The sequence below is a fragment of the Coptis chinensis genome, chromosome 3 (assembly GCF_015680905.1).
Source record: "Coptis chinensis isolate HL-2020 chromosome 3, ASM1568090v1, whole genome shotgun sequence".
NCBI lineage: Eukaryota > Viridiplantae > Streptophyta > Magnoliopsida > Ranunculales > Ranunculaceae > Coptis > Coptis chinensis.
The window spans coordinates 10,180,638-10,202,915 of record NC_141458.1 but is presented as its reverse complement, the minus strand read 5'-3'; the positions used below and the strand labels follow the sequence as shown (position 1 = coordinate 10,202,915).

At 36.1% G+C, this 22,278-nt stretch overlaps 1 protein-coding gene and 1 pseudogene across 4 annotated transcripts; both read left to right on the top strand.

The window, feature by feature from the left end:
- Positions 1 to 1,604: 1,604 nt before the first annotated feature.
- Positions 1,605 to 10,910, top strand: LOC147507835 (PX domain-containing protein EREL1-like). 3 transcript variants are annotated; one of them, XM_086600494.1, is made up of 10 exons: positions 1,605 to 2,006; positions 2,081 to 2,191; positions 3,437 to 3,535; positions 3,688 to 3,777; positions 4,408 to 4,516; positions 4,795 to 5,582; positions 7,452 to 7,616; positions 7,702 to 7,932; positions 8,510 to 8,728; positions 10,358 to 10,910. In XM_086600494.1, the coding sequence occupies exons 1-10, from the start codon at positions 1,911 to 1,913 to the stop codon at positions 10,613 to 10,615; spliced, it is 2,166 nt and encodes a 721-aa protein (XP_086456620.1). In that variant the 5' UTR covers positions 1,605 to 1,910; the 3' UTR covers positions 10,616 to 10,910. The 3 variants fall into 3 exon arrangements, with proteins under 3 accessions (XP_086456620.1, XP_086456621.1, XP_086456622.1); XM_086600495.1 differs by having other exon boundaries at positions 1,867 to 2,006; positions 3,445 to 3,535; XM_086600496.1 differs by lacking the exon at positions 1,605 to 2,006 and having other exon boundaries at positions 4,397 to 4,516.
- Positions 10,911 to 13,807: 2,897 nt separating this feature from the next.
- On the top strand, positions 13,808 to 15,233 carry LOC147507834 (calmodulin-like protein 3 pseudogene; annotated as a pseudogene). Its single transcript, XR_015217813.1, has one exon. The product of XR_015217813.1 is annotated as a calmodulin-like protein 3 pseudogene (transcript).
- Positions 15,234 to 22,278: the final 7,045 nt, after the last annotated feature.

Below are 22,278 nucleotides of genomic sequence, written 5' to 3'. Positions count from 1 at the left end.
AATGGGTTTTAGGCTTAAAAAGACTGGAATCACGGTTATTTGCCCTGATTTTGTTCTTGCAACTGAAAATTGGCTAATAATTTCTTAACGAATTTAGTTCGATCTTCTCCAAAAATGAGTTTATATCAAGTACCCAAAGTTTGCGATATTATCTTTCCAAATGAAACATAGGCACCTAACAAATTTACTCAAAATCCTGGTTTCCTTTTTTTGGCACCTACATATATAATTGTAAGCAACAACCTCTGTCCATCGAAAGAGGATTTCTTCAAATACGGTCTTGGAATCCTAATTGAAGTGGCCTCTCAATCATATAAAACCTATTTAACCACTTCAATCATATGATCTCTCTACATATAGGCTCGCGAAGACAAACCATGGGGATGGGGAATTGGTCAGATGGAACTTCCACAAGACATCCTTGGGCTAATAGTTGAAAAACTACCTACCATAGAAGATTTTTTAAGTCTTCGATTTGTTTGTCATTCATGGAGATCTACCAAGTGCCAAAACTTTATGTTCTAGAAACACTTTCCGTGGTTGATGGTTGCTACTTTTGATGATGAAGAAAACAAGGCGCTATTATTCAGCCTTTCTGAAAATAAGGTTCGACTTCTTAAGTTGCCTGAAATTCGTGGAGGTGGTTGTTATGTCCGTTTGGCTCAGGAATATTGAATGGTCAACTTAACCTTTTAAATCCTCTATCCCGTTCCCGTGTTCCACTCCCTAATATTGGATCCAGACGCATCGATTGGTGGTTACGAAAAGTAGTTGTATCCAATATCTAAAAAATTTCTTCAATGATATATGTTGATTTATAATGATATATGTTTCGGGATATTGCCTTCTGTAGATCTGGAGAGAAAACTTGGACTACCGTAAAGAGTTCGAGTCATTACAAGGACATTATACATTTCCATGGTCAATTTTTTGCTGTTGATTCCAACTGGCATCTTTCGCTTATCAACATTAACTGCCCAAGTCCAGTGGTTATAGAGTTTGCACCTCCAAATGATATTATTGCCGAACCATTCGACCACTACAACTTGTAATGTAGCGGAACTAAATGGGGATGGTCTACTACGCATCGTTTATTCGTTTTAGAGTTTACAAGTTGAATATGTGCACCCGGAACTGGGAAGATGTGCATAGTTTAGGTGACCATGCTCTCTTCATAGGATTTTAGAATATTTCATTCTCCTTGAAGGCCTTCGACTGCCCCGGATTCATTCCTGGTTGTATCTATTTATCCGACAACTACCGTGTTCTTAGAGTACACTTAGATAGTCATGATATTGAATCCTTCAATTTGGATGGAGAAGGTGGGATCCGTTTAATGGATATGATCTCAACAGCAGCCATTCTAAAATTGTTTCTAGGCATAGACTGGACTAGCCACTTTTATTAATCATTTAATATTTACGTTGCTGTGACACTATGGAATGCACTTTTATTGTTGTCTGAATACCTTAGAGATAGTGCAGAACAAGATTCTGCCTCGTGAATTTGGTAGGTTAGAAATCTCGACATTCCATAGATATCACAAAATGCCAAGATATTTCGTGGCATTTTGTACTAAAGTTCACCATTAGAGTAAAAAAGTCGTGGTTTTATAGATCCAGCATTTTTTTTTGGTTGAGTAAAGAGACCAAGGCAAAAAAGAGAAGACAGTTAGGTAGGGAGAGAGTCCAAAATTGTATTTTGTTTTCGGAGTTAAAACCAGAGTGTGTGTCGTAGAAAGAAGGGTGGGGGGACGATACGATACGATACGATACGATACCACCAGGGCTTATTTTAGCCACGTCCCACTTTCTTCTTCTTAACGTACGCCATTCTTCTCTCCACTTGTTCATCTCAAGTTTCTTGATCAGATCAAAGAGGCCCCCATCCATAAATTGATCAAGGAAAAAATGATGCAGAAGCAGAAAAGTCAACCAAAGCATCGACACGATGGGAATTCCCCTTTGCCATTAGGGATGGATTGGAGTCCTCCACCTAAGAAATGGGTAAGCTTTTGATTCAATTTTCAATTTGTTGGCCAATGTGCTTTCATCAATAAATATTTTGTCTTCATATGTAGGATGGAAGAGACACTATTTGGCCTCATGATCCTCGCAGCGGATGGAGTTATTGTGTTACAATTCCCTCTTGGATCATTTTTCCCAAGTCAAGAGATGCGGAGGGCGTGGTGGTGAGGATTTTGCTATCTATCTCAAATAAAATGATTACCTTTCCCTATTCTGGAAATTTAAGTTCGGCAATGTTTCTATGTCATATTTAATGTTTGAGATGGTTAGGCATCAGATGCATTTGCCTTTCTGTATATGTTGTTGCTGCTGTAAGCAACTTTGTGACTTTTGTGAGTGCGTGTGTGCGTTGAGGTAAATAATTCAAAAGTAATTGGTACCAAAGAACTGCAATCTCATCAGTACGTCTAATGAACATACTACGTTAGGATGTACACGTCTGTTGAGGTGGTAAATTTGTAGGGTTCGAACCATGAAATACAGAGCAAATCCCACACTGACCTTAGGATAACAAGTTCAGTTATGTATGTTATGTTTATTTAACAGCTAGCTCTTGATTTACTTTTCTAATGCACCAAAACACACAAATGTTACAGACGTCCACGAACTCTGTTTTATTTTCTGCTGATTCCCTCTGAACCAAGTGCAGCCTTACATTTCTATTTAGTTTAACTATACAGTAATCAACGTGTCCTTTACTTAACAGCTAAAAGCTCATTTTTTTTTGGAAATATAAGACTTGTGGTCGTTACGATTATAAGATCCACCATGATAATAGGCTTGACTACAGAAAATAATCTTTGTCTTTTTCATTAAAATTTCCATTATTTAGCTGTTATATATAACTCTTGAAATTTTCCAGTATAAAATTTTTCATATATGAAAAACTTTGGAATATAGACCATATGCATCAAAGGTATTGAAGGTTAAACATAGTGTTGTTAAACTATGTTTTCTGTACTTCACTGTAGTTTCATGAGATCAGTACAACTGTACAAGTAAATATAAATATTGGTCTGTGCGTGAGTGTGTGTGTGTGCAGGTGTGAAACGAAATTTCATTTATAGATAGTCAATCAAGTCAAGTACAAACCATCAATCACCCCCTGGGTAATTGCAATCTCCATAACCCCTGGCGACCTGGATTATCGTTTGGCTCAGCATACACACTAGACAGAGGGGAACCTAATATAAAGAAATTTACCTGGACTAATTTAAGCGGCAAGAAAAGTATTATGCAGTTATGCATCAATAGAACCATTTATTCATCTTAATTTGTTAACTTAGATTAAGAATAGGTGTGTTTTGAGGTTTTTGTACGCATAAAATCTAACAGAATTAAATGTGAGTACTTTTCTTCTGATCGTACCTGCTATAGCTCTTTTCTCGTTTGACATTCGTAAGGGACAGTTTTACAGGGTTCAAGTTGGTGTACAATCACCTGAAGGGATTTCTACTGCACGAGGAGTTTTGCGGAGATTCAGTGATTTTATGAAGCTGATAGCTGCAGTAAGTCTTTGATTTTACTTTGGCCGTTGACCCCAAGATATGTTTTTTTTAATGATTATAGGCAAAACTAGTGGTCCTTATTTTGAGGATTCATTTGTTAAATCCAATGTCCATAAAACTTCTGTCCTGAAATATTAGGTATGTTTTTGTAGCTCAAGAGAATATTTCCCAAAAAGAACCTTCCGCCTGCCCCGTCGAAGCACATATTAAGAATAAATTCCAACAGATCTTTGCCGGAAGAGGTATGTAATGTACTTGGTAAATTTCTGCCTTTCATCTGCTTTGCTTTTGGATATGAATCTGTTATGTGGATCTTTTATTAGATTAAATATGGTCTTCTTAGATGGTTTCTATCTATTTAATTTGTTTTTTGGTTTTTTTTTAATATAAATCTTGGACATGCCAATTTGTTTATATCCCTCTGCCCTAATTAAATTTCTTCCGAAAAAGTTGTGTTCAGTTATACAGAAACTTTCAGATTGTAATTGGTGGGCAGCGGTAAAAAAATTATGTGTTTTCCGTTAGCATATTGTTTAGTTGTGTTATTGTATGCTTATGCAACATGGGCTGGTGTTCATCGAGTGATATTTGTTAAAAATACTCTATTTTTAGGCTTGGTTGCATGTTTCACTTTCTTCTTGTGCATTGAATTCTGATGTAGTTGGAGTATCTTCTAGCTTGACATTACATTATTTGTTTGTGTAAATATTTATATAGTAGTTTGATGTTATCCTGCAACTTATGATCACAAATAATCAAGAGTGTACTTGTGTGTGACACCTGTTCCTTATATGAGCTAACGTGAAAAGAGTGTGTATGCCACTACTATAAATATTGATATTCTTACGTTATTTGTGTTAGTTTTATTGCAGAGGAGGTGTTCTTTGGAGGAGTGGATGGGAAAGTTATTGTCTGATATTGATATATCTAGAAGTGTTCCAGTGGCATCCTTCCTTGAGCTAGAAGCTGCTGCTAGGTCTTGTAGGTGTTTCCTACACTCTGTAATGCATTTTGTGCTGCTAAGTAGATTCTTTATATTTTCCAAATGTCGATTTTGTCTTGTTTACTTGAATATTTGTTCAAATGGAGCCGTGTTTCCCAAGTTTACTTAGGATTTTATCTTTTTTCTGGAAAAATGCTAAAAAGAAAATTGCAATTCCTACCATTATACCCATTTCTTTTTTTTTTATATATATACATGGATAGTCATTGACATGGTCATATTAACAACGCGTGTCCATTGTATTTTTCTTTTTCAGCATTTCTGGATCCAAATCAGCAAACTTTGGAAGCCAATCTTTCTAATAATGGCATGACGTCTTTTGAATCAAGTTCAGCTACTTCTTTAGTTGGTGGCAGCTCATCAACAATGCCTGATTATGGTAGTGATACTGCTTATGAGACATCTGAGCTAGGAACACCCAGAGCAAGAGATAATAGCTCAGAATTGGGTGTGGAGGATTTTTTATCGGACCAAGACACAACGACTCCGATGCAAGCACTTGTGAAGTATGGGATTTCTAATATTGATAGTGGTCTGTTTACGGAAGAGACTATTGTGGAGCAGCTAGAAGGATTTCCAACTCACAAATTGCATGCCAAGAAAGTAAACAGTATTACAGATAGGGATACCTATAATGGAAATGCTTCTGTCGCACTCCTTTCTGGTGAAAGGATGGACCACAACCCAGACCCACAGCACGAGAAATTCTCTGGGCATGCTCGAAAATTCTCTACCGAGAGTATTGGAAGTGACATAAGCTCCACCAGAGGTAGTGAAATTGCTGGAGTTGCTAATTCAGTTGGGGATGGTTCCATTGACTTTGGGGGAGGTGCTGATGCTCACACAACTTTGGGAAGTCTTGGCAGCTCCGATTTGCAGCTTTCAAATGATGTACAGGTGGTTCTTCCGTTGGATCAGCGCCATAAATTGAACAGGGTCCTTACAACAATACAGCGTAGACTTGCTACAGCAAAGACAGACATGGAAGATCTTTTAGCGAGATTGAATCAAGAAATAGCAGTCAAAGACTACCTCACAACAAAGGTATTTCTCTCTACACTATTGTACATACATTCCCCATAATCGCTTATACACTCTGAGTCATGAGTAATATTTGTCTCCCCATTTATGACTTGTGATTGTTATGTTTTATTTCTTACTGCCAATAGTAAGATTTTCCATATGTGCATTAACAATTATTTTTTTGAACAATGCTGAAAAGCAATGCCTTTAAAGAGTTGGTCTGGTCCCAAGTTCCAATCCAACGTAGAACAAGGAAGGATGCCACTAACACCTACAAGACCTAGTAGCAGCTTCCAGATAAGGAAGGATGCCTTTAAAGAGTTGATCTGGTGCCAACCCAAAGTTGAACACCCATGACACCTATTACCAGCAAATAACCATACAGATAGGCGAGGGATCAATTGGCCAACATACAAACCAAAAGTTATCGGAAATTGATGATTCATGATAAGTTGAAAATCTGATCCATGCTCTCAACAAGTGTCTAAGAAATCATTTGATCATTTCGTAATTATTTTCTTCAATGGCCTCATGATAAGTTTTGTCACGTTCAACTGGATTTGGTTATTTCACAATGGGCTTAAAGTATAGTGTGTTGCAATGAACACAGTCCGGATTTCTCTTCTTCATCCTCCTTATTATCTGATGAGTGATGGAAACGTATCGGACCAGTATTGGTGTCGTATTGCGTCAAACGTGGTTACAACGACCAAGGATAGGTATCTGGGTGGCAGATGCTATGTTACAATGAATCCCATCCAAAACTAAAATTTGAAATGTAGTACTCCTGTTGAAGGGACTACCGAAGACCCATCTGAATAGAAATTCTTTGATATTGACCCATCTGAGTTGACTCTCTTTCCGATGAGGTCGTTTGATCCCCTTTTGAAGACTCTCGGGCTGGCTTCACTGACAGCGTCATCTTTTATGTAACCAACCACACTAAATAAGTGAAATCAAACTTGCCTTTTCTCCCATATTTTAGGGCACATGTTTGCATGTTCTTACTGTAATATATGTTTAATGCCTGGACCAACTCCCTAACCATCTTCTGATGGACGCTATGTAGTTTGGTCCCTTTATGTTAGGTTTTGTTGGTAACGTAGTTCATTTTTCTTTTCCTTCGTAAGGATTTTCAAAGATAGGAAAGCATATCTGTGTTAGTTTTCATTGAATTGTTCGTTTGTTCGTATATTCACATATTTCCGGTTTTATGTATTTGATTTTATACCTATATTAGCTATGTGACTCTGTCAATATGTGTGTTCCTTCTGGAAACATTTGGTCTTGTTACTTTGTAAGCCTGTGACACCCCGCTCCGGATTTTATTGAAGGGGCCATCCAGGGCCGGCTCTGAGGTGTAGGCAGCATAGGCAGCCGCCTACGGCCCCCACATAATAGACCCAATGAAAAGGCCCCCACTCAAGGTGACCTACAGTACATACTAGGTCCAGTTTTGTTTTCACTTTGTTATTTGTGTGCCAAAATGCCTCCAGAGGGAGTCGAACTTGGGCTGGAGCTATGAAACCTTAAGGTTATCACCATGGGAGCACAACGTTCTGATGGTAGAAGAGCCATAAAATTAATAATTGTTCTAAAAAAAATCTGCATAATGATTTTCTGCTGGACTTTTTGGGGTTTACAAGGCCTCGATATAAGAACTGGCCTAGGGCCCCCACAATCTCAGGGCCGGCCCTGGGACCATCACCGATATACACGTCACTAAGCTGGAATGGTTTATAACTTTTGCAATTGAACTGATTAAAGTCTGCCATTGACGTCGAAATCTTCAACTACTTTTATGTCCATTTGCGTACTCGAAACACTTTGTATTAATGCATGTTTGATTATTCTATATCCTGACTTGTCATGGTGATTAAATCTGGACAGGTTAAGGATTTGGAAGTAGAACTTGAAACTACTATAGATAAAAACAAGGAAAATCTTCAGCAAGCCATTTTAATTGAAAGGGAAAGATTCACACAAATGCAGTGGGATATGGAAGAACTTCGGAGGAAGTCCTTGGAGATGGAGCTAAAACTCAAAGCTGGAGAGGTACTTACACTTTTGTTGGTGTCAATCTTTACTCTTAAGGTAATCAATCAATATGATTTTTCATAAATGATTTGATCTTGTTCAGGATGAAAAATCTTGTACAACATCAGTGATTCAAGAGAAGGAATTGTTGGTGCATGAGTTGGATTCGACAAAAGAAAAGCTTGCCAACTTGCAGAAGCTTCACGAAGAGCTTCAGTTGAAATCGAAAGGAGATACTAGAGTACTTGTGAAAGAGGTTAAATCTCTACGTAACTCTCAGGCAGAATTGAAACAGGAGCTTGGCCGGTCACTGAAGGAAAAGTCGGAACTAGAGGTAATTGCCTCCATTGTAGTATAATTTAGTAATTGTATGTACAGTAAAAGACTTTTGTTTTGAGAACTAGACTTTCGTTTTGAGAACTAGAGGTTGTGCAACTGACTGATGAGTATATGGTCTGTCTACCAATAGTAGGGAGGCCATTTTACCCATAATGATGCACCCCCTATATCGATCTAGTTAGGTTTTTTTTATTATTTTTTTTTTTTTTTTAGCGTTTCAGTTTCTGTCACACTCCCTGTACGCGTTTCTTACAATTAATACAATTCAGCTCTCTTTGCAAAAAAATGTTCAGTAAAAGTTCTAACATAAACTTGGAAGTATGAGAAAACCTCAGTGATCTGATAAAAGAAGATAGACAAGAAATAAAACGTTTCAAAAGTATAGAATGGCGAGAATTTTGCATCATTTTTGTTGTTTCTTATTCCAATAATTCCATTACTCAGGGTAATTTTTATTTAATTATTTTATTTTGCTGTTACTATTATTATTATTATTTTAAGGGGTGCTTGAACAGTTTAAATAGTATGTGTGAAATGATAGTTTTCATCCATTGTATTTGTCTATTTTCCAGCAAGTTCTACAAAGAGAAAAGCAAAAAACAGAACATGCAAAAAATGCTAGAGCAAAGCTACTGCATGAGTGTGAAGTGCTTCGCCATCGGCTTCAAGAATGCAGTGTTAATTTACTTTCAGAGGAGGAAGATAAGTTCACTGTGGATTCTTCTTCACTCTCAGATGCTTTAGACCTCTTGACAACATCTGATAACCGAATAGGCCTCCTCCTTGCAGAGGTACTTATCACTTCTTGTTATTATATATTCACATGTCTTTTATTTATCTATTTTTGTTTGAATGAATTTATTCTGTCTCACTTATTCAGGTAACTAGAGTTCTTAATTAACCAAACCAACACTGATATGTGGTATGCTATTTCTATAGCATTTCTTTTGTTTTTTCCTTGTTTTTTTACTTCTTAATTGTCCGTGGGGAAGGTCACGGTTGCCTCAGTTCGTGAGTTTATTTCAACAGCCTTACCACTCCAACTGAGGGTTACCTTTGTCTGGAATAATTGATCCAGGACGGCAGAAGGGCGAGTAGTCAGTGATGTGCTTATTGGTAAGTAAGAAGTACCCTGTCACTGGCAGGTAGGACTGATAGGGTTGACTATGATCAGTCTGCTTGAAGCCTTAAACCAATACTGGTGGATTCCATAGGAGCAATTTTTGTCTTTAGGTTTTTTTCTCCGGAGAAAAGTTTAATCAGAGGGCATTGCGGGTTTACCATATGTACCCTTTGATTGTTGTCGTTTTGAATTTCTTGTTTTAGGTAGGATATACCCTGTGACTGTCAGATAGAAGTATCTTGTGTCGATGGGAAAAGTTGTGCATTTACACTATTTTTGGATTCCACCTGAGGAATATCTAGGACTTGATAAAATCGTTGGGTTAGCGTTCAGAATATCCGTTAAATACAAGAAAGACAAAAGGTAGACCTGATTGGATGACAGAAATTTAGAATAGATATCATGGTCTAGGAGAATTTTATAAATCAGATGGTCACCAAATCATCGTTTTCGTTATTAGTATTGTTACTTTTCCTTTATGGCAGAAGCAAGCTGGGGTTGTCTGGTCCCGAACAGTTGTATTGCTCTAAAAAGGGACATCCATAGATGGAATCAGGGGGGTGCGTGTGGGAAACCGCACCCCCAAAGATCTGGAAAGACTCCATCATCGTATTGGTGTTTAATGGCGGCTTACATACTCTTACACCCCTAGTTCAATGGCGGTTTACATACTCTTTCACCCCCAGACTTTGAATCCTGGTTACATCCATAATGTACTCGTAAACCCCTGAGTCAACTTGCCTAATACTCTGATAAGAAAGGACCAGCTAACACAACCAAAGGTTCAAGGGTGTCGCATGTATTGGCTAAGCAATCTGATGTGAATTAAAGGTGGAAGCAACTTCAATCAACACACCATTGATAAAAAGGCTAATTCTAACCCTAATTTGATGGAAAAAGGGGATTTTAGTACACCCTGATTTTTAGGAGATGATAGTGCTGACAGGATGCCGTGTACGTAACATTCTCAGTGATCAGATAACTAATGTTTCTGAGTTCAACTCTGACTTGAGCCTCTCCTCTCCTCCTATATGATAATCTCAACCAGTGCCAGTGCCAGTGCCAGTGCCCCATTCTTTCATCCTCACATTTGTGCTGCTGTGCCCAAAATTATACATTAATTGATATTCCTTCCTCATATTGGCTTTGCACTCGAGCTCGTGTATTCAATTTGTATATCAATCTCATTGGAATTACATCATCATTCACGATTTGCTTTATACTTTTTGCTGTTTTTCCGGCTAGTTTGGCATTACACTCATGCGAAACACTAACTATTGTTTTCCGAATTATCCAGGCCCAACTTCTAGCACGAGACGATGAAAACTCTCTTCCGTCAGCCAGCAGGATTCACACTAGCAATGGTAGTGATCTGCGACAAACCGACAATGACATTAGGAAAATGCTTACAGACATCTTCATTGACAATGCCAGATTAAGAAAACAGGTCAACTCTGTGATTCGTTGTGCTCTCCAAACAGCCATTAAGTCTGGGAAAGGCGAGGAGGAAACCCCATCTAGAAAGACTGTACTAAACAAATTCTTAGAAAGATGACAGGTAATAGTGTATATTCATGTAATACTCCAAAGTAGATAAACCTCCACGTTCACCACGCAGGGATTAGGTAATCATCTGTCGCTCTGAATCTCGGATCCTTAAAGAAGCAAGTGCATTTGCTCATGTAATTTTGTCCTATACAAACACTAGTCTTTAGATCCTTGCTCTGTGGCATTGTTGTATCCCCCCCATAACTGTTCATTTTCACTTTATTTGCAAATTGAATAGAAAATTGAAGAAATGAAAAGAAAAAAGAAAAGGTTTATGAAGTTGAAACCAACTTCAGCTCGTTTGTGCTGTATACATTATAGTTCCAGGATGATATTAGCTACACTGCTAACTTTTGCACTTGAAGGATCCTTTACATTACACTTACATGCTTGTAATCGAAAACCCACTAAAGTAGGCCGCAATCTTACAGCTTTTCTCTGACCAATCGCCAATAGTCCTGGCAACCATGTTTTGTTAGATTATAAAAATTCAACATAATAAGCTTTAGCAACAGTTTGTTTAGGCTCTGCTTGCTATTCCGTAAAATGGAGGTATTACCTGCGTGGCTGCACGTTACGACAAACAGGAAAGTTATGCCTAATGCCATTACTATAAAAGAGTAAGGAAAAAAAAATCTACAATTTACGTTTCTTTTTAACTTTGAATCTATGATTTTATATTTAGTTCAGTAGTTGCAGTGTAATATGCTTATATATTTGCCTCCACAATGCTGTGGCCTGGTAGGATCATTTATCAAACCACAACTAAACTTTGAACAACAAAGAGTACAATGTTATCAAGATTCAAGATTGGAATTGGCGGAAATCATAACTGATGCAGGGTTCTTTTTCTATGCACCTCGGAATCAAAATTGATCAGAAATCTAGGAGGAGGAAACAAGATCCAACAAGTTGGTAGTCTCCATTTTTAACTTTGTTTAATGTTATATTACCCTTTGCACTAAATCAAGGGTTAACTAGTATTACCCCCACTAGACGAGCCAATTAGAATTTTCTCCGTGTTAGATGGGGAAATTAGGTTCTCTCCCTAATTATACACAAAAAAATAATCAATTGAGTTGATTGTCTGTTTTTTTGTGTGTATTGAGAGTGGGAGACCCTTATTTCCTATTTAGGAAAAATCCTAATTAGTTCATCTAGTGGGGGATAATATTAGTTCACCCCTACATCAATAAGCTGGTAAGTTGGCCTAATTTTTTTTTTAGTAGGTGCACTTTATCTGGTATTCTGGTGGTGGTGGTGGGGTCATTTATAAAATCAAGACCCTTGTTTGCAAACAAAGGAACATATTGGGGACCTTGTTCTTTTTTTTTGCTTCTAGTTTATTGGAAGTAAGGTATCCAATGCTTTTCTACACGGAAACGCATTTATATTCCATCAAACTAAAGAATAATAAGTGTGTCTATAAAGTCAAAAGGTAGACTTCGTAAGAAACGTTAAGTGCGTAAACTATTCTGTGTGCCTGTGTGGAACTGTAGATTCCTTGATTTCTTAGCTGCCCAATTATTTTGCTTCCCAGAGACAAAAGTACAGCTCTTTTAGTACTATCACACCTCTTCATGAACTTAATCATTGTCCAACTCACTTTTTGATGATAGCCCACAATTTTTGATGTCATTACGTGAATAACGTGCTATTTTTTTTTCATTTGATTTCTCCAATTGGGAAAATATTTAAGTGATGTAATGTAACATCGCCCATGTGTGGACATATATAAAGGTATTTGTTTTCTCAAGATGAATAGGTTCCAACTCCCAACATTGATATACACTTCACCAAAGGTTCGCCATCTTCACACTGGTTTCTCAGTTTACTGAAAAGCAGTTGGAGGGAATTTTTTTTGAAGAAACGGCTCTGATGAGGTAGTGGTTTGTGTCTTTTAATTGGTTGTTTGAAATTTTCACTTTTATTTTCACATTCTTTTTCGGTGGAAAATAAATATGTCATACAATCCCATAACGAACGAGACACAGAGTGGTCTATGCCAAGTTTATCGAAAAAAAAAAAGAGTGGTCTATGTCAAGAAAATTAGACTGTTAAGTCACTATAAAGAAGTTAGGGTTAAACTATGACCACGTCTTCTATTTAGAATGACAATTAATTCTCAAATAAGATTCGGTACCCCAATTGTTGGTCTAAATTATGTTACTCCATTTAATTGATTCTTATATTATATTTCATGGTAGGAATTAAGACCTGATAAAGTTTTATGCCAATTAGCAAAAGGAAGAAAAGGTATGCATAAAAGTAATATTCTATATGCTCACAGTCTCCCAATTTACTCTGGGAGTCTGGGTTTTGGAAGGAATTTACAGTTTAGTATTGTTTTTGTCTCATTGGCAATTTTGGTATCAATTACAAAGACTATTTATCAATGTGTTTACAAAAAAAAAATAGAATAGTGCTACACGGATTTACTTTTTAAACCTATTATTTGAATATTTGATTTGTATTGAAATACATATGGACATGTATTTCTATGTAAATCAATAATTAAGACTTTTGACACATTAATAAGTTTAAAAAGTAAGTTAAATAAGTGGGTCTAGTATTAGTGCAAAAACATGACTGCTGTTCTTTAACATTGAACGCTTTTTAGTTTATTTTTATTTCTTTTCAAATGTTATCTTGGCGTAAAACTCCAGTTAAAGAAAAAAAACCACAGAAACAAAAAAGAAAAATCTTAGGTTGTAGTCCAAGTTAACAACTAGTCCTCATTTGAATTGCTCGAGTTGACTTGCTAAGTCTAGGAGTCAATTCAATATTTTCACAATCTTTGTAATTAATAAAGAGTCAATTGCACTGTTTTGCTTATTGGGGGAACGAGTCAAATTGCATTCAAATGGACTATCGAGAATATTGAGTGTGAATTGTGAAAACATTTGTCTCACATAAAATTCTCAACCGATTGCAACTTGAGAGGATAAAATTCGAGTAAAGGCCTCCTAGTATATTAACTCGTCCGTTCGCAGATATTTTATTGTTGTTAAAATTATTATTAATTATTATTACATACGCAAAAGTTTTGGACCATTTAAGATTATGCGTGATGATCATGATAGAAACGTGCAATGTACGGAATCAAAAGACTTAAGGGTGGTGGAGGGTGCAACACAGCATCATTTCTTGTCACTTTGAGCATATATATTAACAACTGACTACGATATTTAACAGTTATTATAGTTTCACGCGGTTTGTGGGATCAACTGTCACCCAATCACGCGTTTGATCTTGTTGAATGATCTATTCTCCACTCTTTAGGATCCAAATGTGTTCAACCAAGTCCACTTCCTCCTCTTTCCTTTCTTCTTCCTTTTCCAGTTTGTCCTTGTTTTCTTCAATTCTAGCTAGTAGTTTCTTTGACCATGGTGATTGCCATAGTATTGTTAGTTGTACTTTTTCTTGTTGGTTTCATTAACACTTGGTTATATATACCCCCGAACAAGTTTTTAGCACATCTTCAAGCACTACTTCCATATAAGCCTTCTTCAGTTATAACCGCCAAAACAAGTACTACAACAAGTACTGTAGGTCCCAAGGGAGAGAGAACGAAGAAAATGAAGAATACCCCTGAGAGGGTAGAGCTCGAAAAAGTTTTCGCGTTGTTTGACAAGAATGGTGATGGCTTTATAACTAGGCAAGAGCTTGGAGAGTCATTGAAGAACATTGGGTTATCTTCTAGTGATAAAGAAGTGTCGAGTATGATTGAGAAGTTAGATATTAACGGGGATGGTCTCATTGATGCAGACGAGTTTTGCGAGATGTATGAGTCCATGGGAAGGCGATATGAAGGAGCCAAAACTGGGGAGAAAGCTGTAGTGGAAGAGGAGGAAGATGAAGAAGTGGAGTTGAGGGATGCTTTTGATGTTTTTGATGGGAATAAAGATGGTTTGATTACTGTTGAGGAGTTGAGATCAGTTTTGTGTTCATTGGGACTCAAGAAAGGGATAAAATTTGAAGACTGCGAGGAAATGATTAAGAAAGTTGATATGGATGGAGATGGTATGGTTAATTTTGATGAGTTTAAGCTTATGATGAAAACTGGAGGAAAGCTAATTTCAGTCTCGTAAGACTTGTTATGGCCTTCCTATTCATTTTCTTATCTCAATTCTCAATCTCTTCTCTTAGCAAGTTTTCTCAACTGTTATAGTCTTTTTTCTTGTGTTTTACTAATAGGTGACAATAGTGAGGACTAGCATCACTATGCTAATCTTTCTTTGATGCAATTAAGTCTTCTATGTGGTGCAATGCAACATGTAAATGGTTTAGATCATGGTTTCTAGTACTTTCTACTACTACTAACCTCACGTAGAATAGTCTGTTTGATCATTTCAATCTCTCCTGGTGTACCAATTCAAGACAAACGCATGGTTGGGGAACCGGGAATCTTGAAAGTTAGAGACTTGGAGATCCCCTTTGCAATTGAGAAGATTATTTGACCGTGTCAGTTTTCTCTTTTTGTATTTGTTTTTCACACTTTAGTTGGTTGCTTTTGTTTCTGCGGTTTTTGGACTTGGTAATTGGTAATTTGGTATCATCTTCCATGTATGCTTCTATATGTCATTTTGCCAATTAAGGCAGCAATAAAAGCAAAATTCAACCAACTTTCCTTTTGTTCTCTTGTGGAGTACTGGAAGAGCCCCCCAAACAAAAACCTCTTGCCTAGCTGCATGCCTGCATTTATAAAGGAACTCCACTGCAAGTCATACCTTCAATGATGACTGTATCTCTTAGTGCTAGAAAACTAGAAAAGAAAAAGTGTAACCAAGCTTAAAGAAGTGGTTTATGTACGTTGTGGTACATGAGGTAGATTACAAGTTTGTGAGTGCAGTGAGTACAGTTTAATTTGTCTAAAAATAGATTCCAACATCTTATTTTTTTTAGGCAGTGTGGCAATTTTTCACACGTTTACACTTTGTCATCATGTGGCGATTCAGATTTGTCATTGAAACTCTCAGATTAAGTGTTAGAGATTCTGGGAGGTGAAACTTTTACCATTGAAATAAATCAAAATCTCACACGCTCTAGAACACAAATATGTAAGTAATGTAACACATAGAGAGGGTGATTCCTATATTAAAATGCAAGCCGCGCGAGCATGTTTCAACTGTATTTGTCAGGCTTAATAGCACAAGGATAGGGACTTCATCCATTGTTAAGCACATGCCAAGTAGTAGCAAAATATAACTTCAATATTTAAGAAAGAAAAAGCCAACTAGAACCCCACTTTTTTCTAGCAAACCTTAATGGTGTTGCAGGTCGATCATGTTGTTTTCTGCGTTAAAACTTTGAAGCATTGTTGACATACTTGAGGACTTGATGACTTGATGTTAGTTGAGCAACCAATTAATAACTAGACAGCAGGTAAGTTGTTGATGCTTTTCTAACTTAGTCAAACTCGAAACCTCTGTGAACTTAAAAATGTTAAAATAACAGTAAACAATTTCAGCTATGTGTAACACACAGTTGGAGTGTTGGACTAAGATTCTTCAGATGCGGTAGTTGGAAGTTGGGTGCTCCAAGAGTTAGTTCCATTTCCATGCATGTGTTTGAATTACCATTTCCAAATGTGGAAACTTTGATCCATTGACAAAGAAGTATGTCCAAAGTCTTCATTCTATTTGGTAACGTTACTGATGCTGTACGTAATAGCAACTGAGCAACTACTAGAGTTTAAGTACATTCCCTACTTAATTGGTCTGTTGGTCTATGTCCATATTTATGCTTCAATAATCTGTTCTTCAGAGAAGCTCACAGACCTACAGAAGGGATTCAGTCTTCACTTGATAACCTCTCTCAATCTGGACAGTTGTAAAAGGGTTAGATAAACAAATAGAACAGAAGGACAGAGGAAGAACGGAAGGACAGAAGAACGGACTGTCAAGGCGAGTGAAAACACTGTCCTTAAGAAGAGATTTCGCCCCCTTAGATAGTATAAAGGCTTCACAGGCGTCTCTACTCACAGGATTCAATGACAGAAATAAACTAAGATACAATTCAACAATCTACTCTACTAGAACTACAACAATTCAATGATAGAAGTAGACTAAGATACACTTCAATAATCTACTCTACTAGAACTACAACACAACTCTCTTTTGCAACTAAGGTTTGGATGAAAGAGATGGGTTTAGGTCTCTGTAATTGAATATCTTTGGTTGATGACTACAAACCTTTATATAGAGGTTCAAGTCACTCACAAAAAGTTAACTAACTAATGTGGAACTAAAACAATAATATAGACTGTAAAACTGAGTGTTTTTTTTTTTTTTGCTAGTTAAGTTAAAATTGCATTAAAAAGAAAAAGTACGAGGTGGGTAGGGTAGGGCAACAAGCTGCACCTCCCTAGTTCAAAACAAGATTTTCTTTCATCTAACTTATTTGGTGTTTTACATCTCTTCAAAAGTCTCAACAAAATCTATAGAATTTCTGGAACGGTGCTTCCCATTTGTGAAGCCATGGTGGTTTCCCTTGAAGGACAATAACCTCATTCAGTGGTAAAGAGTTGCCAGGCCAGCTTTTGCCATTGCATCTGCAGTAGTGTTAGCTTCCCCTAAGCTAATGATAACCCGTAAAAAACAATACTACTAGATTTACTCTAACTTACTCTTACGTTATCAATTATTTATTTTCAACTCTCACATATATATTCATATAATATATAGAGTACAGAATCGTTCCACTCTTAACTCTCTAGACTTAAACGAATTCAACTAATCAAACACAAGTAAACAGTGGTAAGAGCAATATTATGGATGTGAAATTATACAACGAAACTAAATATATGAATTTAACTTATACTAATTTAATTAAAGCAATTGAATATGACTTGAATAAAATATGGAGAAGAATAGAGAGAGTTTGAAATCCACTTTAATTAATACTTAACATGCTAACTAACAAAGAGTTTGTTGTGAAACCCTAATATTTACATTCAAACACAAGGTTCAAACATAAAGATTAAACCTTTAATGATCTCTAATCAATTATGGTATCTCTAGTCATAAGTAATTAGCATGAGAGAAAGTTTGTTTTCCATTCTCATGGCAAAACTCACTATTATCTAGTTTAGATTAAACACGTCTTATTTCTAAGTCAAGAAAAACCTAAACTTGAAATTCTAACCAACAATTCTATACTAACAAATTAAGTCTTTATCAAAGCTTCAATCAATCCCCTCTAATGGAGGTTTAACTTTGATTCATGGGACTATTATGAATAAAAGAATGAGAAGAAGACATAAAGAAAGAGAAACAATTGAATTGAATAATAGTAATAACTTGAAGATATTTGAATGGAGATTTTATGGAGGCTACAATTATAAACCCTAATTAATTAAACTATACTAAACTAAAGAAAGGGGAGAGAGAGAGAATTAAGTTATTCTAACTAATGGGAGGGAGAGAGATAGCTAAATTATTCTAACTAATGGAAGGGAGAGTTAATATAGTTTTGCATTCATCCTCTTTATATAGGAGAGGATTAGGTTTACAACAAGCTTTCGAACCCGTCCTACGAACGGGTGCCGTTATATAAATGTTTTTTTTTAATAATTCAACAAATATTTTGTAATGATATCATAAATATATTAAAGTGCATCCAGTTGTCGATTTTCCGTTAATAATTCTATGAGGTTAGTTCGATGCATTTATTTCTAGTTGTCGATTTCTCATTAATAATTCTATGAGGTTAGTTCGATGCATTTACTTCTAGCTGCCAATTTCCCCTTAATTATCCTTTGAGGTTAGTTCGGTACTTTTGCATTCAGTTTTCGATTTCCCGTTAATTATTTTTTTAGGTTAGTTTGATACTATTGTATCAAATTTCTGATTTTTCGTTAATTATTCTTTGAAATTAGTTTGATGCATTTGTATCATGTTTCCAAATTCGCGTTAATTATTATTTTATATTAGTTCAATGCATTTGCATTAATTTTTGATTTCCTATTAATTATTCTTACTTTGAGGTTTGTTCTATGCAGTTGCATCCATAATATATGTTAATTATTATTTGAGGCTAATTAGTTTAATGCATTTGCATCAAGTTTCCAATTTCTCGTTAATTATTTTTGAAGTTAGTTCAATGTAGTTACATCCAGTTTTCGATTTCCATTAATTATTCTTTGAGGTTAGTTCGATTCATTTTAATTGAGTTTCTGTTTTCCCATTAATTATTTTTTAGGTTAGTTCAATACATTTGCATCGAGTTTCCGATTTCCCGGTAATTATTCTTTGAGGTTAGTTCAATGCTTTTGCATCCAGTTGTCGATTTCTCGTTAATTATTCTTTGAAGTTAATTCAATGTATTTGCATCCAATTTCCGATTTTCTGTTAGTTATTCTTTGAGGTTAGTTCAATAATTGTGTCTCAAAAATGACATGGTCGGTTGTTTGGAAGAGGGTAGACAGTAGTGACTTTAACTATGATGATGCAAGTATATTCAAGAACATTAGCGAATTCATCTTAACACATAAAGAACATGAGCACTGATATATGTACTGTGCAGTACCTTAATCCATCAAGATTGTTCCAATGACCCGTTTGCCAAAGAACTTAGGAACTCCTTTTCATGGTTTAATATTTCAAGACCATCAAATACAAATGTAGAGGTGAATAAACACTTATTTTACTAATTGTGCGATTTCATATTTATTTTCACTCCTAAAAAAATTGAAAATTTTAGAGCAAAAACTATGGTCAAAATTTCAATTTTGTTCTATGAAAAAAATCCATGAAATCTATCAGTTAGAATCCCATTACCTGAATCATTGCATCACACACTTTATATGAAAAATGAATTCTTGTACTATGTAGAGGATTTGTTAAGAGGTTAGTTGCACTCTCAATAACTAACGGAGATTACAAACTAAAAACAGGGTACACATTTCTTATCGGGAATGCACATCCTCAATGCTATTGTTAAGTGCTTAACACCATTAATATTGTAGGAAACTCCAAGGTTCCTAAGATCTTCAGTTCTTCATTCACCAATTTAAAATGCAATAGTTTAGAAGAAATAGGCCCTTTAATTTCTTTGGACCATGTATTGAAAAATGACAATTCCAGCAAACAAACTGCTCTAGTGCTCATATCTAATCATATTCATTTATTTTTGGGTTCGGCCAAGTTCATCTTCATGACACCCCTTGAGAGCTATGAAAACTTTGCAAAAACACGGATTACCATTAAGAAATCACTGCACACAATGCTTGGGCACCACATCCAAAGATGTAATCAATATAATATTTATATCTATAGATATCACTACACCATAATAGGATATTTACAACACGCACATTTTTTGCTTTGCAACGCTTATTTACCGTTAGTAAATTGCCAACGCTAAATAAGCGTTGGCAATGTTGTAAAGCATTGGTTTATTTGAGTGAATTTCGGAATTAATTGCTAACGCTTAAAAAGCGTTGGAGAAGTTTTATAAATCCAAAAAACCAAAACAACTTCAAAATTTCAAAAATAGGGAAACAAAAAAGAAATCGCCGTCGGTATGTCAAAATAGAAAACCTCTCTTTCTCTCTCATAGCTGCTGGGTTAGGTTAGGGTTTTCTTATCTTTGCTGGTGACCCTTGTCCCTCTTTCTGTCCTTCAAGCCCTCCTCCTCTTTCTGAAAAGCACAAAGTCGAATACGAGGTTCATCGTCCCTGGTTGTTAATCGCGATCCCAAGTTCACAAACTTTGTCGAGGTTTCTTTCTATCGACTTATTACTTTCAATTTTTATTATTGTTTATTATTTATTAATTCATGTCATGGCCTTGCTAGTTTTGCACACACAAGGTTATCTACCGGAGATATGCTGGACTCTTCTTCTCCATGTGTGTTGACATTACTGATAATGAGTCTGGCTTTATTTGTCGAGATTTTGGATCATTTCTTCAAAGAACTACTTCTGTGAGCTAGATTTGGTCTTTAACTTCCATAAGGTACCTTTTCTTTCACTTACTCTTTTGTCTCATCATGGTTTATCACTTCCTCAGTTCCTCACATCCTTTAAATTTCACTATTGTTTTGCATTTAGCCAACTACATGTGATGATACCATTTTAAGTTCATCCATTTCATTATTTTGATAGATTCAGATATCTATGGTGCAATTTCAGATTTCAAGAATGCACTTTGTTGAAACAAAGTGATAAATATCAAACCCTTGATTTTCTATATATTTTACCGACATATAGGTTATATAGTATGGTATTTTGATATCAAGGAAAATGCAAAATAGTTTGTAAAGATTAGTGGACATATATATTAGAAAAATCAATATTGAACATCTGATATTCTCGTTAAGTCGGATATTCTCGTTATCTTTCAACATTCTTGTATATCAATATATATGTCTTCCTCGAAGTCATCATCTCTAATAATATCACCCCTTCTTTTTCAAAAACTAGTCATGCTTGCATTCAAAAATCTCTTTATGAAAACTATGTTTGTAGATGGGGCGATAGGCTAAGGGTTTATGAGAGAACTTGTAGATAGGGTGAAATCTGAGGAGTGACTTTCAGCCCCTGTCAAGTTTCTTTCTCGAGTCCCAAATGAATTTACTTGTTTACTCCCCGCGATTCCAAACAGTAACTCTAAGGTGGTCATTTGTTAAATCTGTAAAAGTAAATACCCCGTGATGAGTTACCCAATTTCTACTTTCTATTTATGAAGTTGTACATTGTTGTTTTTTGTTCTTCCAAGTTTCAACTCGTCATTAAATCACCCTACTTGTAGTATTGTGGCTGCTTGATTTAGTGGTGTTGACCTCATCACGTTTTGTTTTTCTACGCTTCATGAATGCTTTGGTTCAAATTGGTGCGATGGGACCCGAAGCGTTTCTTAGTTCTTCTACCCCTTAACCTCGGAAGCTAAAGACCCATCTAAAGCCAATGTGTGGTTGTTTCCTATCTTGAAGCAATATAATCGTTGGTGCTAGTTTAAGCTTCTTTGGGAAGTCCATCTTGGGCAAGGTTGGAGAGTTAAGACAAAAGTCTCGGATGGTATGAACCTTATCATTTTAGATTGATTGATTTTTCTTTCTTTTATGTGGCCTAACTCAGATGCATCATCGATGCTTGGCAGCTTGAGCAAGAGGGACAGATTTATTCTTCAAGGAGTGCAAATGCACTTATATACCCTCTATGGTCCTTGTTACCTGCCTTTGTAATTATCCTTTAGACACCGCTAGTAGTTTCAAGGATCCAAGAAAGGATTATGTGATGCGCTTCCGTGATGAGCGATGTGCGTGGCATAATCTGCTTAAGTCTACAGATTCTCATTCAACGTAACAAAAGTTTGTTGGAAGAAAAAAATGATTTGCTCAATGATGACATAAGCATTGCTGTACAAAAGAGCTAAAACAACTTATACCCCTCAAGTTGCGCGGTAGAATTTGAATGCAAGTTAGTCGCCGCGAATTTTTATCGGTATTATCCGGGCGCCTTCATGAAATCAACAACCGACAATGGTGGATGTGTGTAGGTATTTGCATATGCTTGTTACCCCGCTTCATTGAGATAGATGTATTTATTGCATGGATTTCCCTTGTTATTTTTCTTAGTTCAAAGTCTGCTCACAAGTTTCATTGTATCTTTAGTATTCACACGTTCATATAGGTATGTACTAAAGTGTATTTCGTGATACCCCTCAA